This window comes from Antedon mediterranea, chromosome 1 (genome assembly GCF_964355755.1).
Source record: "Antedon mediterranea chromosome 1, ecAntMedi1.1, whole genome shotgun sequence".
In the NCBI taxonomy this organism is placed as follows: domain Eukaryota; kingdom Metazoa; phylum Echinodermata; class Crinoidea; order Comatulida; family Antedonidae; genus Antedon; species Antedon mediterranea.
This window is the reverse complement of record NC_092670.1, coordinates 9,811,396-9,832,447: the sequence shown is the minus strand read 5'-3', so window position 1 is coordinate 9,832,447 and position 21,052 is coordinate 9,811,396. Positions and strand designations below refer to the sequence as shown.

Below are 21,052 nucleotides of genomic sequence, written 5' to 3'. Positions count from 1 at the left end.
CTTAATAATTCAATTCAATTCAACTTTTATTTCAGACAATTGTCCATATATGGTATAATATATTACACAAACAAAAGGACCAAAACTTGTATCTATTGGTATATAATGCCTCTCTCCATTTGTAGTACATGTTTGAATCCATCAACAAATATTTATATATACAAATTAACATTCTGTTTTCGCTTTTCATTATTCTTGTAAGAAATCGTTAAGTCAAAATCTTCAAATATTCATAAAATGATGAAATATTGTGGTGTCCCGTCAATGGGGATTGGTAGTTAGTGTAAAAACATATTTCCCATTGTTCATTTCACAGAATCCTATATAGGGATGTCACTGAACATAGGGTATCCCAAAAAAGGAGATCTAATAAAAAATTCATATGCACTATCTATGGGTTCTTAATTGTGTTCCTCACCAGGACTTTTTCCTGTAAACGCAATGTGCTAATTAAAATTGTTAAATCCTTTGGGGGTGTACACATTTCACCCGAGCAGAATGAGGAGGTAGAACCTTTCATTTCTTAGATGAACATCAAAGAGTAAATTAAGACAAATTTCTTGTTATGGTTCAGTGCACAATAAATTATAATAATGACCTTATCATGTCAAATGCTTCACATGGTAATTTTTGTAACTTTATTATATTTTAAATACATAATATAAAAACAACGCTGGAGTCGAAACGTCGTTCTTTTTTAAGCGTTATTTTTATATAATGTATTTACAATAAACGTACCCTCATTTATTATATTTAATTCAAACAAGAAATATAAATGAATACGATGAATACTGTACATCTCCGGTATAAAGTTTTGACATATTTATTGAAAAATGAACAAATGTAAACATTTTCATGAGGTTTATTCCAAAATGAATTTGGCGCATATAATGCACTGATGATCGTACGTTTTGTCACTCTTAAGGCCCGTATATTACTTATATCATCACAAAACACCTTGCAATCAGGATTTTAAAGTTTACCAGAGGTGCGTCATGCTATTCTAGCAACTTATCGAATGTAATATATCTATTACAGATAGATATAACCTTATAAAAAACATTTTAAAACTTTCAAAAATGTATGTTCTATTTTCTTATAAACATACTTACATTGTCAGGTCCTGTCGATCTTTGCTTCTTTATTCCTAATTTTTTCTTAACAGCATTCATTTTTTCCTTTTTAGACACTTATTCTTAAATCTCCTCATAGCTATACAAACTTTCCCGCTTTATAATTCCACAGGGTCATGGCAGACAAGAATAATTATACAAAAAACAGCTTATTTCCATTAATACTAAAGAAGCAAATTGAAATCCATCCAAAGTTAAAAACATAAACAAAAATAAAATTAGAATATTAAAATAGGCTATCAAGGTATCTGTTTACGGACAAGCATTTTGTCGACGCTAAACAAGGTGTCCGTTGCACAGTGTGTTACGACTAACTACTAAACGAAGAAATGCCCACGACCTTCTCAATCAATACCCTAATTGATATTCCTCCATGTTTGCAGTTGTTATGGACTATTCCATTTCAGCAACAGGGAATTGCTTTTCAATCTTGCAAATGGTGTGTTGGAGCATTATTGCTTTTTGGATAATGAATTGAGTGGTTGTTAAGTCAATTAGTTGATTACAAAAATAAATTTAAACTGGTGACATGTGATGTTGATGTTCTATAGTCTAAAACATTATTATTCTTTTATCCAATCCAACATTACGAGTTATCTTTGTAGTTATTTAGTATGAAAGATGTATATAAAAAAGGATTATCAATATTAATTCTCAATATTGCCTGTAAATTCCTCCGTTTATTAATTCATGAATCATAATTTTTCTTTGAGCAAAAATCATTAAAATATGTGGAGATGCATGATATTCTCTGAAAAAGTTCTTCTGTTCCTAGACATTTTTTTTAATTTGGGGTTGTTTTTGTAATGTAAGGTGTTGTTTTGTTGTATTTATTAAGGCTTCCTCTGTTTTTATCATTATTTACATTTGAACATTAAAACCGTAAAACCGTATTTTATATATATAATATTTTTAGAATATTCTAATCTATAGTAAGATAGTACATTGTTTTAAAATGTCCTCCTCATAAGTTTTTGCATGCAATGAATGTAGAGCTAATATGTCCCTAGATGGATATTAAGCCAGCTTCTTGTCTTACGTTTCTATTACAACGTTTCCCATTATACTAAATAATGCAAAAATATGTGCGCATGTCAGATGCACTGGCCCAGTTATAATCCCATCTATGAGTGATTATTGATCATAGATATAAGATTTACTTGCTGTATCTTTTGTTGTTTTTTAGGCAAAGAAGACATTGATCTAATTTAAGTAGGAATGTTTTAATCATAGAAATAGAATAGCCTCTTTATTTTATTCATTTCTTTGTGTTAAGTCAGGGTAACCCTTACTCGTCTTTAAAGTGCACACGGGTGAGTGTACACTGGCCATACGGTTTATAGCCCTTATCTGGGAAGACTTCTTCCAACATCAGAACTAGGATCGAGTCGGCCTTGAACCCATGCCAATATTGTTGGCTCTTTATAAGTATATAACAGCACCCCTTAACCACTCACCCATTCAACTTGATCATTTATGATTTCAATTATTATTTATACATGTATTGGTAACATTCATAAAAATGACCAAAAATTCCTAAAAAATCCATCTAACTTGAAACTCAAAACAGCAACTGATCTGACAAAAATGAAAGATTGCACAAAACAGAACAGAGTTGAGGTGCAGAACAGGGCAGAACCGGCAGAAGTACATTTTATTTTTTTTGTCAACAGTGATTTTGATTTTATACATATGTATACATTTATAAATTGTAAATCTTTTTTTAACATGGTTTTCATTGATAAAGTATTGCCCTTTGAACTGATAGATTCAAATAATGTTGTGTTCATGTTATCAGTATTTTTTTAGAAGCGAGTGTGCATCTTTAAGTAGTGACAACAACATAATGACCTGAATCACGGGCCAGATCAATAAACATACATAGAGTATTAATTGGCAAAAGCATTATCTTGCAAAGCTGATATAATACAGTTAATGATTATGGAGCCATGTGTACGTACTTAAGGCATGAATACTATAATTATTGTATTAAGAGTACATTCACAGGACACAACAAACTGTGTTGCTTGAATAGGGGGTGGCCAAATATTGCCTGTCATTTGTTTCATGACAATGTGCCATTTTTGCTTCTTTTGTTGTTTATACTTAATTCATCCAATCTTGAGAGGACACTTAACAGGACACACACTGTGTCGTTTAATTAGGGGGTGGCCAAATATTGCCTATCATTTGTTTCATAAGAATGTGCCATTTTTGCTTCTTTTATTGTTTATACTTAATTCATTTAATATTGAGAGGACACTTAATACAGGACACAAACTGTGTCGCTTAAATAGGGGGTGGCCAAATATTGCCTATCATTTGTTTCTTGAGAATGTGTCATTCTTTTCTTTTTTTTAATGTTTATTACATTATCCATCTAATATTGAGGACATTCAGATTTGGCCGTAGCCTACCAAGAATGACAGGGGCTAAAGAGGACCAGTACACCAGGGTATACTCTTCTTTTGTAGAATCTCTCCATTTATAACAACTGTGTACATAAGATTTCAGTTTTGGACATTTTTAACCGTAGTTTTTCAAACATCAAATATAAAAATGTGTATATTTTGTTGTATTAAATTTTATACACTGTTGCACAGACTGAAAATTATAAAAGAAAATCTATTTAAAAAAATGTTTTTATATAAAATCAATTTAACTATACTTTTGTAGTAATTTAATGTGATTCAGTTTCCTTCTTAAGGCAGCACCTTATAGATGTCTATTCTACACATGAAACGAAGAACCTACAAATAATCTACTACTAGTAGTAATATTATTATTACTTTGTTATATAATAGATTCTATTGTGCAAGTTGTTAACAAGAAGAGTTGAAGATAGGAATTTACTTGTACAAATTCACAAGCGAGATGTACGCCAGAGTTGCTTAATTATTGATCAACTTCCCAATACTCGACGGCCCGAAAATAATTTCTGTAAGGCATAGGCATCAAATCAACCAAGTACAATATGCCCACGATTGATTCTGGTTATTGACAATGATAAATAGTGGACATTTTTCGCACAAATGCAACCGAATAAAACACGATGACGTTGAAAACTCTTCTTTAACGACTTGGACCGCAATGACGACATTGACATTACGTGAGCTTGTAAAGTTGGCCAATGTTAAGAATAGCATTTATACAGTACATATAACGCAACACAAGGTCTTTACTGTGAAAATTCATCAAAATTAAAGCGTTCGCTGATGCGTATCAAACATTTAAATTTTACCATTGAAGAGGAAAACCATGAAAAAATGAGTAAAGGTTACTTCTCCATGGGACAACATACTTTACTTATTAATATACAGTATTAATTTATGAATATTTATTAGCTATAAATCAGACGCATTTTGAAATGATTGTGACCTGTCTAGACACCATTTCATTGTTGGAAGGCATTTTCTATTGTTTCACATGAAAAAAACATACTTTATATGTGAAACATCCTTAATAGAGACACTGCATGATTTATGTAAATATTAGGAGAAAATAATATAACAACATAGGGTGAATAATAATTAGCAATAGTATGGAACCAGAAACCATATACCATAAATGTGAAGTCTCCAACTGGTGGCCCTACATGGCAGAAACAGAAGGAAATAAATAGAGCCAATTTGTAGTAATCAAATATGTCTACAGGGAGATAATTATCAAAAAGTAGGGGTCCAATTATCATATAATTCTTATATTATTATTATTATATAATTATTCCATTACAAAAAAATAAATTGTAAATACATTACAACAAATGATGAATTATAAGGTTGGCCTTCAACTCAATTCATACAAGAAATTTTTGGTTCAACAAAAGTACAGATAACAGAATGGATATGTCTAAACCGTTGATACCATGTACAACAAGGCTGAGAATCGGTGTGAAGATATCATGTCAAATTTTAACTTGAAGTGGGTCATGAAGACTTTAGATTCGGATTGGAAATAGTAACCAGCGTGGTTAGTTTAACCGAGACCATGGTAAGTTCAACTGGGCAGGCAGTAGTAATTTAACCAGCGTTAGGACTTTACTTGGTCAATTTAGCTGACGACTTAGTTAATGTGACCAAATTATTAAGTCCAGTGCAATCAAGGCTTTTTTGTGACTTTACAAAAATCATCTGGCTATTCCACCATTTATTTAAAGGGAAAACATTGATGTAAGCCTCCAGAAATTGTTAACTTTGGGTTGGAAATCCGAATTGGATTAATTAATTAATAGTACCTGGACAATTGGAACAAACTGACAATAATACTGGAATAAAAATACAGGGAAAAAAATATCAACACACAGCTGCCATGGACTATGGTCCAATGGGTAATTGATTTTATAAATACCCTTTAGCGTCTCTGTGGTTCAGTGGCCTTCAATAATTATATCTAAGAAAAAAATGTTTCCCACACTTTAATTTGCTTGCTTGTTCATCTAAGTACCTAAATAATGCTTAAATACAAACTGGTAAAACAATAATATAAGTAGGTATATTAATAAGTAGTTATAAAGTAAAATTTGTTATTTCAAAGCAAAGCAAATCAATTCTTTACTCCAGTAAATAAAATGAAGCAATATAGAGGGCAGGAGATACCTAATCAAAAAGAATCTTAGAACATGACAAATGCACAGCAATTCTTTTCTCATGTGAAAACAATACTGATTATAGAGGGCAGTATCATAAACTTTCAGAGAAATTCACATTAGTGAAATTAGTTGAATGAAAATTCACTTCAAATGATAATTTCGTTAGTAACAACAATAATGTTACTATTGAAAAAAGTAGTAAAACCTTTAAAAAAATGAAAAATACCTTAGAGAATGTTCCCGAACAGTATTAAGTAAATAAAATTTCACTTAAAATGTAAATTAAGTATACCGTATATTTTGGTGTATAAGTCACACTTTTGACACGCAAATTGACCTCTAAATTAAGGGTGCGTCTTATACGCCGAACATAAATGCCTCACCACACAGATTGTACTATACATAATCGTCACCTCGTTGGCACAGCTAGGCCTGAGTAGGCTAGGCCTAGGCTAGCTACAGTGTAATAACGTAACGGCAACCTGCTTCAGCCTAGTTTTCAAGGCATTTTAGCGTGATGTTATACTAAATATGATGAAAAGATTTGTTCATTATAGAGCTGTTTTAGGCGCTCCGATAAAATTTCATTTGTAAACGTTTACGATTGGAATGTATTTATTTATAGTTATACGCACGATCGCCGACCGCCGTACCCCTAGCGCAAGCCCTTGGCGGCCACATGGTGTACGGTATTCGACTAGGATATTCTCCAGTTGATTATAGCATGGACCTAGCATACACACTTCTCGGATACATAGATACTAATCGAATACGATTGTCCGTGAAAACGTGCGCCCTCTCGAAATGATCGAGCGAGGCTAGCCCACACACGTGCGTGTTACACACACGGTCATGCACTCGATGTTGCGGGTGCGAAACTCATGAATGACAAGTTAGAAAGAACTTGTTGAGGCTGGGCGCGGCCGAGCCTAGGTAAGAAAAAACCTCTAAAAGGACGCCGTTGTAGATATAACAAAATATATTATTACAATATATTGATTACAATTTAATAAAAAAATTGTTTTGATGAAATATAAGGTGCGTCTTATACATCGACGATATAAAAAATACCGATATTTTACTCTCAGTTAGGGGGTGCGTCTTATACACAGGTGCGACTTATACACCGAAATATACGGTATTTTTAGTTAAAAAAAGTCACCAGAGAATGAAAGGAATCCTTACCTTCTTTTCAAAGATTTTAGCCTAATAAAATAAATAAATTGACTACTATAAAATATATTTACTTTTGTTCAGAAGCCAAACATTTATTTGTAAAATATAAATACTGGAAGGACAACAGGAAAAATGTAATACTAAAAGTATCTTGATGAACTACTTGATGCTATATCATAGATTTCTATCATTTGATTGGACGATTGTGAAAATATAACCTTTCTTTCGCTTCTTGAAATTATTTTCACCATCGCACTCGTTAACATTCATTATTATTGGTGTAATCCCTCTTATCCAAAGTTATATAAGTTACTAACAGATGTAAATGCTTCTGTTAATCTGTCAAATTATTTATTTGTATCGTTTAAAGAGTCAACCTTCTGTAATATATTGTGAATCTATTGTAAATAAAGGCAGGCACCATTATTTGTATACTATTCAATGACTGACAACAAGGCAGAATGATGATGGTGGATTACATGGTGATATCGTGATTAATTATGAAAATATAGGGCTGATAATGAAAATCAGATTGGTAAAGGTAATGATACTGGTTGATTGTTGATTGTGAAGGTCTGAATGATGATAATCATGAAAATAAAGGTGTTGATCTTGATGATGACGAATGACAACATCAATACACTTTCCCAAAAATAATAGAACAAATATACAGGAAATATGAATGAATAATAGAAATATTTCAAACAAACCTGAGTGAGATTGCCCCCAACATTATTACTCTTAGCAGGGAAGACACAAGTTGCTGATGCTATGCTATGCTCCTTCCACTCATCGTCGGAGTCCTCATTGCTTAGCGCCGTAAACGACGAGCCTAGCTTCCCTATATGAGAGCTGATATTTGGGTCTGAATATGCATAAGCTTTGGTAGGTACTGTTGCACGTGATACTGTAAAGATTTTAAAAAATTAACGTTATAATAAGAATATTAATTGCATAATACTAACAATTTTCCTTTCAATATTTTTTTAACCTTTTTTTTTATATAACATTCAGAACCTCTTACAATTGTGGTACTCTCTCTCAAAACTTTGTTTTGTTAAATAGTGTAGTACAATCAATCCTTTAACTCATAAAAAAATCCCATTCAACTTCATAACACACCTGCATATATTCCTGTCTTTTGGTAGATTGGGGATTGTGGGTCACATGATATTCAAACTACTTCATTGAACTCTTACATCATCAAGAGTGCAATTTCGATATATGAATTGTTGTTATGTGCGTGTTCATTCTTGTTACAATGAGAAACCATGCATGACACAAAATCGAAAATTAGACTGTACCAGACTCCATGACCAAAATTGAAGCACAGCCTTTTCGAACTGTTTAGACCTTCGGCCTAATCTCTTGTTTTAGCAATGAATTAAGTAATACAAGTAGGTTTACAAAATAATTTCATTCGGTAAAATATGAAATGTTCAAAATAGAACCTTTCATCTTTCACCTTATGCAATTATTTGTACCATTGCACTAAACATTTATTATTTGTATACAGTACTACCCAATAGTTGCCCCTTTCTGAGACACACAACAATCAAATCCTATTATAACCTAGAATACTGTAGATATTTAAAGTTACATCGCCCTCTATTGACAATACCACTTAACCTCAGTTGACTGCAAGTTGATATCCATGAGCTATTTTATTGATCAGTCAGGGATGTTGTTAGTAATCGCTGTTTGACTGCTGTGTGTCTAATATGATGTAGGTCTAACATTAATCGTAGCATATTCTTATGTAACAATCTCTTATTCATAACACAGCTGTGTAAAGTAGATCGACAGGCGTATTACTACATACTGTGACCTGTCTCATGGCGTTACAACACCTGTGTAGATACTAAGTTAATTTCAACATTTATTTATCTAATCATCGTGTTTATGTATAGATACATAACGTTATGTAAGAGGTGTTGAAATATTATATATTGACTGGGGATCCACCTTCAGAATTGATTCAATCTAATTTATATACAGTATTCTACAGTAGAAAGATGGTGAAACTTTATTATGAAATGGAGAACAGCAATTTTTTAACACTATACAAAATGGCTCATCCCTATTTAAGGGACATCCCTATTAAGGAGAAAGTTTGTTGGGTACCGAAGGTATCCCCTTAATAGGGGATCAACAGTATATATCTACTGTATTAATAAGGATTATGGTATAGGGACAGTTGTTTTATGAGGGCAGTTCATTCAACAAAAGCTGATCATTAGGGCCCCTCAGAACAATTTATATAATCAACTAATACTAAAATGTATACATTAAAGTAGACAGTGGCGTATCCAGGATTTTGAAGTTGGGGGGCCGGGAATTGCCAATTTGCCGACAAAATTGGTGTCATTATCTGTACATACACGACGTCTCTGATCAATATATGTTCTAGGATTACATAGTCATATTGTCTTATATGGGATAATGATGCAAAATTAAAACCAAACCAACATTATCTGTTAGTATGTTGTATTCATATTACAATAAAGAAAGAATTAGGAAAATCTGACTTGTAGTTTTCGAAATATAGGGTCTAAAACATCGCCGAAAATGATCGTTTTTAGCCACGAAAGAAGTAAAACAATTTGCGGCCTCAGTCGACAATTATATTAACTACGCCATTTTTGGTTAAAATAATTACATATATTTACGTTTTTTAGTAATTTATTTTATATATCACCATTGGAAATATCAATAAAACATGTTATTAAATGCTTATAAAATATATAAAGTTGTTTACTTAATAACGGAATTCGGACAAATTCATTGCTCTAACTTTGTGTAGTAACGATCAGAGAGATTCATGGTACACGCGCGAGAGAAAACATTCCGCTGCGGGTGATTCGCATCCACCAATCAAATCAGCTAGAATCCTAAATCATTCAACCGTGAGCAATGCCAATCGCGAGAAAGCTCAGCTTTGATTGGCTTACGATGACATCATATCACAAAATGGTGGTTTTGTAGTTGAGCCTCACGGAATATTCTGTTCCAAAAATGAAATACGGTACATGGATATTTCTTATGGTATGTGCTTTTGCTTTAAAAATTTTGAATAATAAAGGCCTCATATCGAGAAAAAAAACCGGGTTTTTGGCACTTATAATAAATATATCTTAGACAAAAAAGCACATGGCATGTGGAACTATATAATCTCTTAGCGTAGGAAGACATACAAATCTCAGGTCATGAGAGGCTCAACTGCATGCAAAAACAAGGTTTTAGGGTAAGGTCAAAGACTTTTGAGTAAACAATCTACCGCGTACGGCCGTACGTACGTGCTACACATTTTTAACGTGTTTCGTTAGATGTAATGAAAATAAAAAATAGTTGATCTGAAGGGATCAATGATGATATGATATGTAAATAAACAAACACTCAAAAGAATTATGTTTACAGTTCAATTATTGTCAGAATAAATAGTTTATTTTTTTCCCCGGCACCTTTGTTTGCCGACGGCCGCAATGATGTGCCGACGGAAACGAAATCAGGGGGGCCCGGGCCCCCCGGCCCCCCTACTGGATACGCCACTGAAAGTAGAATAGGAATTTCAAATAAAAATGTTCTATCCGAGAAAGATAATTAAAAAGAGCGCATTAAAGCTAAAAGACTGTTTAAAAAGTTGCAAGTAGAGTCTAGGGGATATGGAGATCACCGTTAATTAGGTTCCCACTTCTGTGTTGAGCAATTGGCACACGGTTTCCTCTTAGGCTTTGTACGCAAACTGTTTAATAATAAATAAAAAATGATCTGCTATGTGTTCATGCGCCCATTAGAAACGATCTTTAGTAAGGCAGTTATATGTCTATTTTATTCAAAATCAAATTATACAAATTCTGTGCCATCACATTACAATTTTGCACATTACTGTAGAAGTTGGTAGTGTTAACTTGTTAACTGGAAAATTTCACAGTGAATATATACCTATGTAATGAGATATTAACTACAACTATTTTGATAATTGCTAATTTTTGACAACCAACTCTACAGTCGATATACGTATTCATATTACATAATATTTAAATGTATTATGAATTCAGTTTTAACAAAAATGAAATATATATTCACATAAAAACATGACACAAGAATAGCTTTGTTGAGGGTTGACTGTAGTGTTAAAACATACTGCATTGGCCCTGATTAATTTCACAAGTGTCCCTTTAAAAATGTATTGTCATCCTGAAAAAATAATTCTCAAAATTTGTATTGAATATGCCATTTCAATGTAAAATAATAGTTATCCACTGTGACCAAAAATTGGATCGGGAAAAAAAATTTACCTGAAAAAACTGTAATTTAAAGCAAAGAAATGCCAGCCAATTAGTTATTGGTTGAATTTAACAGTTTATATTGTCTTTTTATAAGTTAAAACATTTTTTTAAATAATTTTTTTTACGGAAGTGATTAGCTTTATTAAAACTACAAAATAACATATTCAAAGTCTGATTTAATAAATCTTTATTTTTTAGGGACAATATATCGTCAATAGAAATCTCCACTGAATAGGGATTCTACTGTAGTTAAATTATCTTGAGAATTATGAATGTGAGTAAAATGATACTACTAACCTGTATGATTCATACCAATGCCTTGATTATTGTTCAGACAATCTACAGAGGACGCCCTTCTAACACTACTGTGACTCTGTACACTTTTATTTGACCACGTTGAACTCATGTTTGACGACGACCTCACGAGCGGTTCTTTCCCCCTCTCCATTCTATGTTTTGAATCCAATTGAGCATTATCAATAGTATGAGGTTTTGCGTTAACTGACTTTTGACGTCTTGCATTTTGTTTACGTAACAACTCCTTTGCGCATTCTTTATTTTCCGCTGAATCGTTGCGAAGTCTTTCTTTCTCCTCCTCTTCTGGAAGCTCTTTCGTTGGAGGTAAACGCCTAAGTGGTAGGGATGTTTCGGATTCCAATATTCCTTTATCGGCATCATTCTCCTCGCATTTGTTTTGAGAAGACTTGTTATATCGAATGGAAGGTAACCGTAGCCTGAATGTCCTGTGATTTGCTGTAAGGATAAAGTTCAAAGGTTACAGTAATTAATTTGCATATCATTATTTTTTTATAATTTTTCTAGATGTACTTATAAATTACTCTAGAGTGTTTGGTGTTTTTCTTTTCTTTTTTTAAAACTAATGACAATTATCGTGTGATTATTATTACAGTTTTTACTGTACTATATGGTATTAAAATACATTTTAATAATTTATCATAGGTGAAATTAAAACAATTTTCTACCATACTGGTAATAAACTAATGATAATTATGCGATAAAATTAAACCAGTTTTCCAATGTAATATTAATTTTGTTTAGCTATTTACATAACACTTTCAAATTTCTCATAAGTGCTCCTCATTAATATTCAAAATATTGGCAAGTCCATCAATCTTATGAATTAAGCAAGCGTAGCCATTCCTATGAGACTTGTATCTGGCATGCTTTTTGATCCCTTCATATCATATAAGCACGCAATGATAACAATTATGTTAAGTCAACCAATTCTAACTTGAATTATCAACTACCTACTCTTTACTACTATGTTAATTTGAAGCATTTCATTAATTTAATACCAAGCGAATAAAAAATTGTGTTTTTTTTTTAAAATCAGATTGTTCTTCCACTCAAACTGCCTTCCTACAGTACAGTATGTGTCGGAAGGAGGAATTCAAATTAAATTCATAGGTGAACATTCTCGATCAATTCCAATAAGCAATACATTAAATTGAAACTAAATTGAATAAAATTGTGCGATTTATAAAACCAGATCGTGTGGCTCCCCGGCTTCACAATTAAACAGCATTTACTGTACAACGTGTTGGAAATGGTCAGCAAAACAGTAATTTGAAGTGAAATTTCTCGATACCTTCCAATTAGCTAGCTTAGGTTTAAATAGTACACTAAAAATGTCTTTATTTCCTTAATATTTTATATTCTTTTATAAGTCTATAATTTGTCTCATTTGAAATCTGTATCATTACTTGTAAATTGTATACAAACAACAAAATTAAACCTACAAATATTAATGTGAAATAACATAAGAAATTCCCATGATGTAATGTTATATTAATATGCATTTTACACAAGTTTATTATTATTATTCTTCATGCAATAATTAATTATATACTTACTTTTTTTTAAAAATATTAAATAATTTTAAATAAGTTTAAAGAGTATACATAAATATCAAAAAGTATACACGTGCGTAGGAAAAACATGTATATTATATATAATTTAATAAAATAATAATTTATCATACATTGGTATACAGATGCTGCAAAGGAAATGCAATTTACAGATACAGTACATTTTATCAATGAATTATTCATGAGATTATGAATAATTCATATTTCATAATTTTCATATTACTCTATACAGCTCATCAAAACACATGTCATAATTATCTATACTGAAAATCAAATTTGAATTTAATTTACATTACAAAAATTATTACCAAATATATCATTGCAATAATATGATCATAAACAATAATTAATGAATTATTCATAGCCTTTATGAATAATTCATGATGTTTTCAAATTAGAAACAACTTATACAATGCAATGATAACATTGTTTTTAGTGAAAAATCAATTTTCAAATTTGGATTTTATAATGCACTGTTTACTGCCATATGGCAAAAATACATTATCAATAAAGAATTATTCATAACCGATGAATGATGTTCTTTAAAATGTTTTTATAATAAAAATCAATTTAACATACTTACAACAAATTTAATGTGCATAATAAATGAATGTTTTTTAACAGTTAATATACATAAATCAATATAGATATAATTATGACTATTGTAGGCTTTTTACAAATACTATAGATTAAATAAATAATACATTATTATAAAATAAAAATGTGCATATTTTTTCATCAGCGTGTCAAATTATTAAAAGACAAAGGATTAGTATTCAAAATTCATTAAAAAAAAAAAACACAATCATTTTTAAGTGTACAGTATATAATTTTTTATAAAGAAATGCTGTTAAAAAGATTAAAAAATATTGCGGAGACCTTTACTGTAGTACAGACTTTTATTAACATGTAATTAATTTTAAAAAACACTAATACTGCCTTGTACTGCACTGGCATATGAATGGCATAATACATAGAAATACATAATTATTTATGAAATATTATAAAACATAAGTAAAAATGGGAGAAATATCGTACACATGTACTTGCATTACTGTTGTGCATACAAAATATTATAAATATAAAAATATTAATCATACCATTATATAAATATGTATAATTAAACATGTATTTTAATAATAACACCATACTGAATATGAATGTAAAAAGCCCAATCACATGAACATGAAATTTGATGGGATTTTAAATGTAGAATTTCATAGACAAGGACTAAATAACAGGACTTATATTTTAAATATGGCACTGAATTTAAAACTATATATTTTAAATATGGCAGTAAATTTAAAACTATATATTGTAATGCTAAAGGATGGGCTACCTATGTTTGTGGGCCTATAATATAATGAGCTTACTGCTGATAATCAAAGTGGGATTATAATCAAAATGTACATATCCCAAGGTGGGCTTATCCCTTATATTCCATATCCAAGGATGGGCTTATTACCAGTATTAGTATGGTATTCATGCTATTTTGTTTGTCACATTTGTATGGTAGCTGGTCCTTACCTGCCCTGAGCATATACTGCAATGAAAAGTCTTTCGAAAGGAAAGAGGAGAGTAAAACAAAAGTTTGTTTTGAAAATGTAGTTTTGTATCATTTTTTTTATTTATGGCAATAATTGTAATTCATTGACAATCATTTGCATCTTTGTGTCTGAAAGTTGGTGATAGTGATACTATGGAACTCATAGGAACAGCATCCCCCACCCCCAACAAGGGGATGAACTGAAAAAGAACAAAGAATACCAGGGTAACATCGCAAACAAAAATACTGGGTTCTATAAACAGCATCCCCCACCCCCAACAAGGGGATGAACTGAAAAAGAACAAAGAATACCAGGGTAACATCGCAAACAAAAATACTGGGTTCTATAAACAGCATCCCCCACCCCCAACAAGGGGATGAACTGAAAAAGAACAAAGAATACCAGGGTAACATCGCAAACAAAAATACTGGGTTCTATAAACAGCATCCCCCACCCCCAACAAGGAGATGAACTGAAAAAGAACAAAGAATACCAGGGTAACATCGCAAACAAAAATACTGGGTTCTATAAACTGTACATGTGTACAATGGACCATCATTTTAAATTTATTATTCGACAAGCCTTTACTACTATATGGACAAGAAGAGCCTCGAACCTGCACCAAGTTTACTACTACAGAGCACATTTTTTAATAATTAATTTCAAAAGTGAAAAATATTGAATGATGTGGTTATTATTTGATAACAATGAGTAATTTTTAAATTATTACTTTTTTAAAACTGCTACTGCTACTTATATTCTACAATTTACTAAAAACTTTGTTGATGAGGTTATATTAATTTAGAATAATAAAGTATTACTAAAAATATTTTACATTTAATATTAATATTTGTGTCGGAGACAATTTTTTATATTATAATATTAAAAATCATGATATTAATGTTAATTTGGTATAAAGTGACTATGTTATGTTACATTATATTTTAAAGTATGTCATTTTTTGATGTATCATATACAGTAATGTATCAGAAACATTTCTATTAAAAATTCTTAATATAAAAAAAAAAACACTGAGAATAAGTTATGAAATTACACATACATATTCAAAGGTTTTCAGAAATGAGTAATTTCATACTAGAGGTATGGCCATTTTGAAAGAGCTAGGGTATGGTAGAGCCAAAGTTTAGCACCACAGAATTGGCACTATTTGCAAAAAGTTTAGAGTAGAATCCAAACATTGGGACTTCCCTATTCAGGTCACACACACAAGGATTTCCATTGAAACAAACAAGAGGCAATATGTTTTAACACTAGGTCCATCTTCAGTTAAACTGACACCTCTATTAAGGGGACTTTTTGGGTCCAAAGGCATATTACATTAAAAATTTAAAATTTTGACCCAAAAAAATCTCATGGTTTAAATGTGTTTAATTTTATTACTTTTGTAATGATCAATGATAAAAATGATGATTAAGCGTGGTTCCCACTAGCGACGCAACACAAGGACGTAACGCAACGCAAGTGAATTGACCAATCACAAGCGATGGCTTATTCGCTTGTGATTGCTAACTGTCTACTGTATAACTTCGCTTGTCATTGGTTAAAACGCTTGCGTTGCATTTACGTCCCTACGTTACGTTCTAGTGGGAACCAAGCTTTAGGATAATGATGACAATGAGATAATAGAATAATAACTAAAATAGATAACTAAAGGTTAAAAAATAGCGGAGTTTAATCTTGTGGTAAATACTTTAATTTAAACACAACTAAATATTCATAACATCATCAACTATTGAATTATCGATACTATGTGGCCGGATTTAAACGTGAATGTGAACACTACAGGTCTTTAACTTCCGTAAACAGACCTTGCCATAAGTGCGCCCTCAAGTGTTTAATTAAGTATTACATCAGCGTCCATTTCATAACAAGACATAATTTATTTAGTTTTGTCATCAAATGCATTCATAGGATAGCTATCTACCCACTTTATCCCTAGGCTTAATGCACAAGTAAATAATATACAGTATGACTATACTCTTAATCTTGAATTGAGAATATGTCTGATGTGACGGCCACTTCTGGGAAACACATCATTGACCCACACTCTACTTCAATGTTGAAACTATTCAATGTGCCCCCCAGTATAAAAGAAGAATAATAAACATGTTGAAAGGTAGTACATATGACGCCATCTTTCATTGTATGCTGAATTATATCAGATTTTCATATGTATATGTATGAACCTAATATACTGCTAAAAAGTATTGATAAAATAAAGAACAGGCATAAAGAATTTATGTTGCCCAATCCTACTGATCCAAATGTACAGTAAGACAATCTGGGACATGCCATCAAATAAAAACATCATTTAATAGTCACCATGTAAAAAACTCAATGTGGGACAATGGAGGACATCTTCATACTTCTGTCAAAAACGGAAAGTAAGATGAAAAAAAATTGACTGGGACTTGAGCTCTACTAAAATCTTAAGTCTCCACCAACACTCTCCCACTTCCAGACCCTTCACATGATGCCACATTAATTTTCAACAACTTCTCTCTGATGTCTAATTAAGGACGACACTTCCTTCCTCCTCCATTCCTCTTTCATTCCTCATTGCAATTATAAGGTAAAAACCAAAACTTTCTTCTAAGCACTACAGTGCTTAGTCTGCCCTTTGACCAATATTTGATCGAGGTCTTTTTTTTTCTGAAGCAGCTGGGCTTCTTATAATGTGAAGCTTGTTCTACTGCTGTGATTAACCTCTTTGTTCAATTTTTGTTTCTTTTTCTTGTAAGGTTCTACCCCAATTCACTCTGAGAATGTTATTCAGTGTACAAAACAACAAGCATTCACTCTTTAATCATTTTTATGTTTCTTAAGGTTCTATTCCAATTCACTCTGAGAATGTTATCCAGTATCACTTTTATGTTGAAGGTTCTACCCCAATTCACTCTGAGAATGTTATTCAGTGTATAAAACAAGAATTCACTCTTTAATCATCTTTAGGTTTCTTTTCTTGTAAAGTTCTATCCCAATTCACTCTGAGAATGTTGTGCAATGTAAACAACATACATTCACTCTTCAATCATACATTATTCCAATATGTAAGCACGATGTTGAATCATTAATCAAAGTTGCTCTCATTTGTCATCCTAAAAACCATGTGTTCCTGCACTTCACAATCTCTTATTACATGAATGTAAAGCAATATGACCAAACACATGATTGCTTCTGTCCAAGTTAACCTAAGATATGTCTAGTACTAACGTAAACAATGATGTACAATATCTCTACCTTCAATCTCTTATTACAATATCAAGATTCATACTTTAAAGTGGAACAGCATCTTCTTACTATCAGAGGCTTGGTTCAATTCCTGGCTCTGCCCCAGTATTTAACTCATTGGCATGGAAATGGCAGAAAAACTTGTGCAGTGAACATTCCCTCCTTTGAAATTCCAGGGATACCCTATTAAGAAGGGGACACTTTAGATTGGTTTAAATAAAAGTTTCTGCAGTTTTATTGTATAATGTGTGTATGTTGACAAACAAATGTTGTTTAAATAAAAGATAAAAAATAGATTTTAGAATCAAATCACTTTAACAAAACATAGATCTATCAGACAAACACGACTATTGTATTAAAAGTACTCTAGCCTGCTTTACAAACTATGCAAATTAAGCAAATATGCAAATTATTTTGTGTCACACAATTTTATGCACGCACTCACTTTGTCTAATGAATCAAATCTCATTTTTACTTGGAAATGGAAAGGAATTTTCATAAAAAAGGAAAGGGACTTGCAATAAGGTCAATTCAATTCCAGTGTCAGTATGATCATTAGCACCATACTTTTGTTACAGTTTTTTTATAAAGGTAACACAAGAAATTTGCATACAGTTTCTCATCTACTATTGTAAAATAAGGCATAAATCTTTGTCAGTTTAGACTTGAAAACTACAGTAAATCACCAAAACAAAAAAAAATATATAAGGATAACTTTGGAAGGATGCTTCCAAATTTTGAAGATGTCTTTCATAGCTGCTTTTTGGTGAAAGTTTACAGAGGTTACTGAATAATTTGTAAGGCATGCAAAGATCTTTATTTAATTCACAATTTTGGTTTTTCATGGCATGGAAAATGCAATCCAGTCTTTGTATTACATTATTAAAAGAACACTCCATCCAATGTCATGACAGCACATGTGTTTAAGATTTCTTGTTTCAGGAATTTCAAATTTTCAGTCATATAACACATTTTGCAAAATTGTTAATGAAGTGTTTTATAACAAATACAATTTTTCAAGTCTAATAAACAGAGATGATTTGACCTTCTTTAAAAACACATCACAACTTCTATTATACTACTTCTAAAGTTAAGTCTAAATTCAATATTAACATTTTTTGAAAGAAAACAAAATCTGAGAAATACACAATGAAATTCAGACATCAACAACTTACAATAAAAACACAAAATTGACACAATGTGCAAAGAAAAGTGCATGAATAAAAAGAAAGATGAACTTTTGCCATTTGTCAACTACCTGTAGCACTATCGTCAAAGATCCTTTGGGTTGGAATTCTCTTCAACTGTTTTGATCCTGTAATTCACATTGATCAAAATGAGGCAACACACAGTAGCGGGAGGAACATAGAAATGTGAATGAATAATTAATGGATGATGTCAAAATTATTCTGTTGCAGTTACTACATTTTACCTGTTTTTGCAATTATTTAGCATATTTTTTTATATAATCTACACAAAACATTTAATTGGGAATGTTTCCTCATTCAAAACATTTACACTGAAACAAACCAGTATTAGTGCAGTAAAATGTAAGTACTGCAGTACAATAAGAATAATTTTGACATGATCTTTAATAATAATCAAAAAGATTTAGACAATAAAAAAAAGAAAGCAATTGGGATTTGAAATTAGTTAGTAACCACAAGAATGAGAAGTTAAAGCATATAAAACTAATTTGAATATTTGGATTCATTATCATCATACAGGTTGATATGATTATTTTTAGTTTCTATATTTACCAGTATTACCACTATATTACTACAGTACTAATTAGACCAAAAAATGTTTTGCTATCAAACAAAATAATTTTTCGAAAATAATTTTTTACTTATGCCATAGGCATGAAACATTTATGTTCCATATTTTGTGTACAATATGCGAAGAATTAATTAAAACATTTCTTTTATTATAATCAAAGTACAGTAAGAGGAATAAAAAACTTTAGATGGTAAAAGATCATTTAAAATCATAATATGGAAAGAATTACAATAAATTAATCTCAATTTTGATGGTTTAAAAAAAGAAAATCAAAAAATACAAAATAAGGCCAAATAAAAAAACATACTTGTTAAGCGTCACCGCCCGCTCCTGATTATCCAGCCGCCTCTCTTTTTATTTATTTTTTTTTTTTACCGATATACAACGGAAAGTTCAGCGGCCCGACCCAGCTCCAGAGTAGGGCTCGAAATTCACGCTAGCAAACTAGCATTTTGCTAGTAGATTCTTTATAATTGCTATTTGAAAATTTCAAAACTAGCAAATGTTTGTTAGGCTAGTGTAATTTTTGAAAAAATACATACTTTTTAGCTTAGACAACGCTAGCCGCCGATCGCTCTATGTCGACAACGGCAAATTGGTGAAAACAATTGTTTCATTTACACGCCGCTGATTTACGTAAAGGAAACGCGAATAGCACCGTGAATCATGTAATGTGGTAAACAGCAAGCTTTTTCCCCAACACATTAAATCATGTGCATTTAGTACGTCACTGAGGATTACATCATCAGTCACGTGATTACAGAATACGCGATTATCAATTTAGGGATTTAACGAAATAAATATTTTGCCTACACAGTGGTCGAAGCGCGTTTTTTTATAGGTTCGTAAATAGGAAACACCCCATACATAATGGACTCTACCAATTTTGTTTACGATGATCTCGCGCTCGAGATCGGCACACCACGAGGTTCTGTTGGGCGATGGGTTTCCTTATGCCTGGTTTACCTGCCTGGAATAATTACATACACTTTTTGCATCACAACTTTAAATACTGATTTACACAGCAATTGGCAAAGGATTCATCAAAGAAGAATGAATACGTTGAATAAAAATTCACTTAAGAAATGCCGTAAGCTGTTTTCAAACTATAAATCAGCCCACTATTTAGTATTATTGAGACCAAATCATGCTTCTCGCGATAGGGAATTTCCTGGATAGATGAGTCGAGCGAGAGACGGCGGATGGCCGATGAGTGAGGTTGGGGTAGCACCTTGGACGGATTAGTTAGCCTAAGGCCTACAATTTCGCTTGGTGGCAATTAAATTTAATGTTTTAATTACGTCTGGATATAAACAATACAAAACTCAATTTTGTCATAAGCAATAATATTTCATACATAGTCAATTTTGTTCTGTTTCGCATTTTAAAAGTTTGACGT

At 31.6% G+C, this 21,052-nt stretch overlaps 2 protein-coding genes across 9 annotated transcripts in view; one reads left to right on the top strand and one right to left on the bottom strand.

Moving 5' to 3' along the window:
* The window catches only part of LOC140056049 (large ribosomal subunit protein eL43), a 220,534-nt gene that overhangs the window by 21,927 nt on the left and 177,555 nt on the right, over positions 1-21,052 (top strand). The gene's annotated exons all lie outside the window — the stretch shown is intronic.
* Positions 1-21,052, bottom strand: part of LOC140055909 (voltage-gated inwardly rectifying potassium channel KCNH6-like) — an 82,277-nt gene that overhangs the window by 27,443 nt on the left and 33,782 nt on the right. For 5 of the 8 annotated variants that reach the window (XM_072101193.1, XM_072101195.1, XM_072101200.1 and 2 more), the window contains exons 4-7: positions 19,133-19,189; positions 11,484-11,939; positions 7,608-7,804; positions 6,907-6,927 (exon numbers count right to left, since the gene is read on the bottom strand). In XM_072101193.1, coding sequence (XP_071957294.1) covers positions 6,907-6,927; positions 7,608-7,804; positions 11,484-11,939; positions 19,133-19,189 — 731 coding nt within the window. Of the gene's footprint in view, positions 1-6,906; positions 6,928-7,607; positions 7,805-11,483; positions 11,940-14,602; positions 14,633-19,132; positions 19,190-21,052 lie in introns of all 8 variants that reach the window. The other 3 variants (XM_072101196.1, XM_072101194.1, XM_072101198.1) reach the window with 3 other exon arrangements.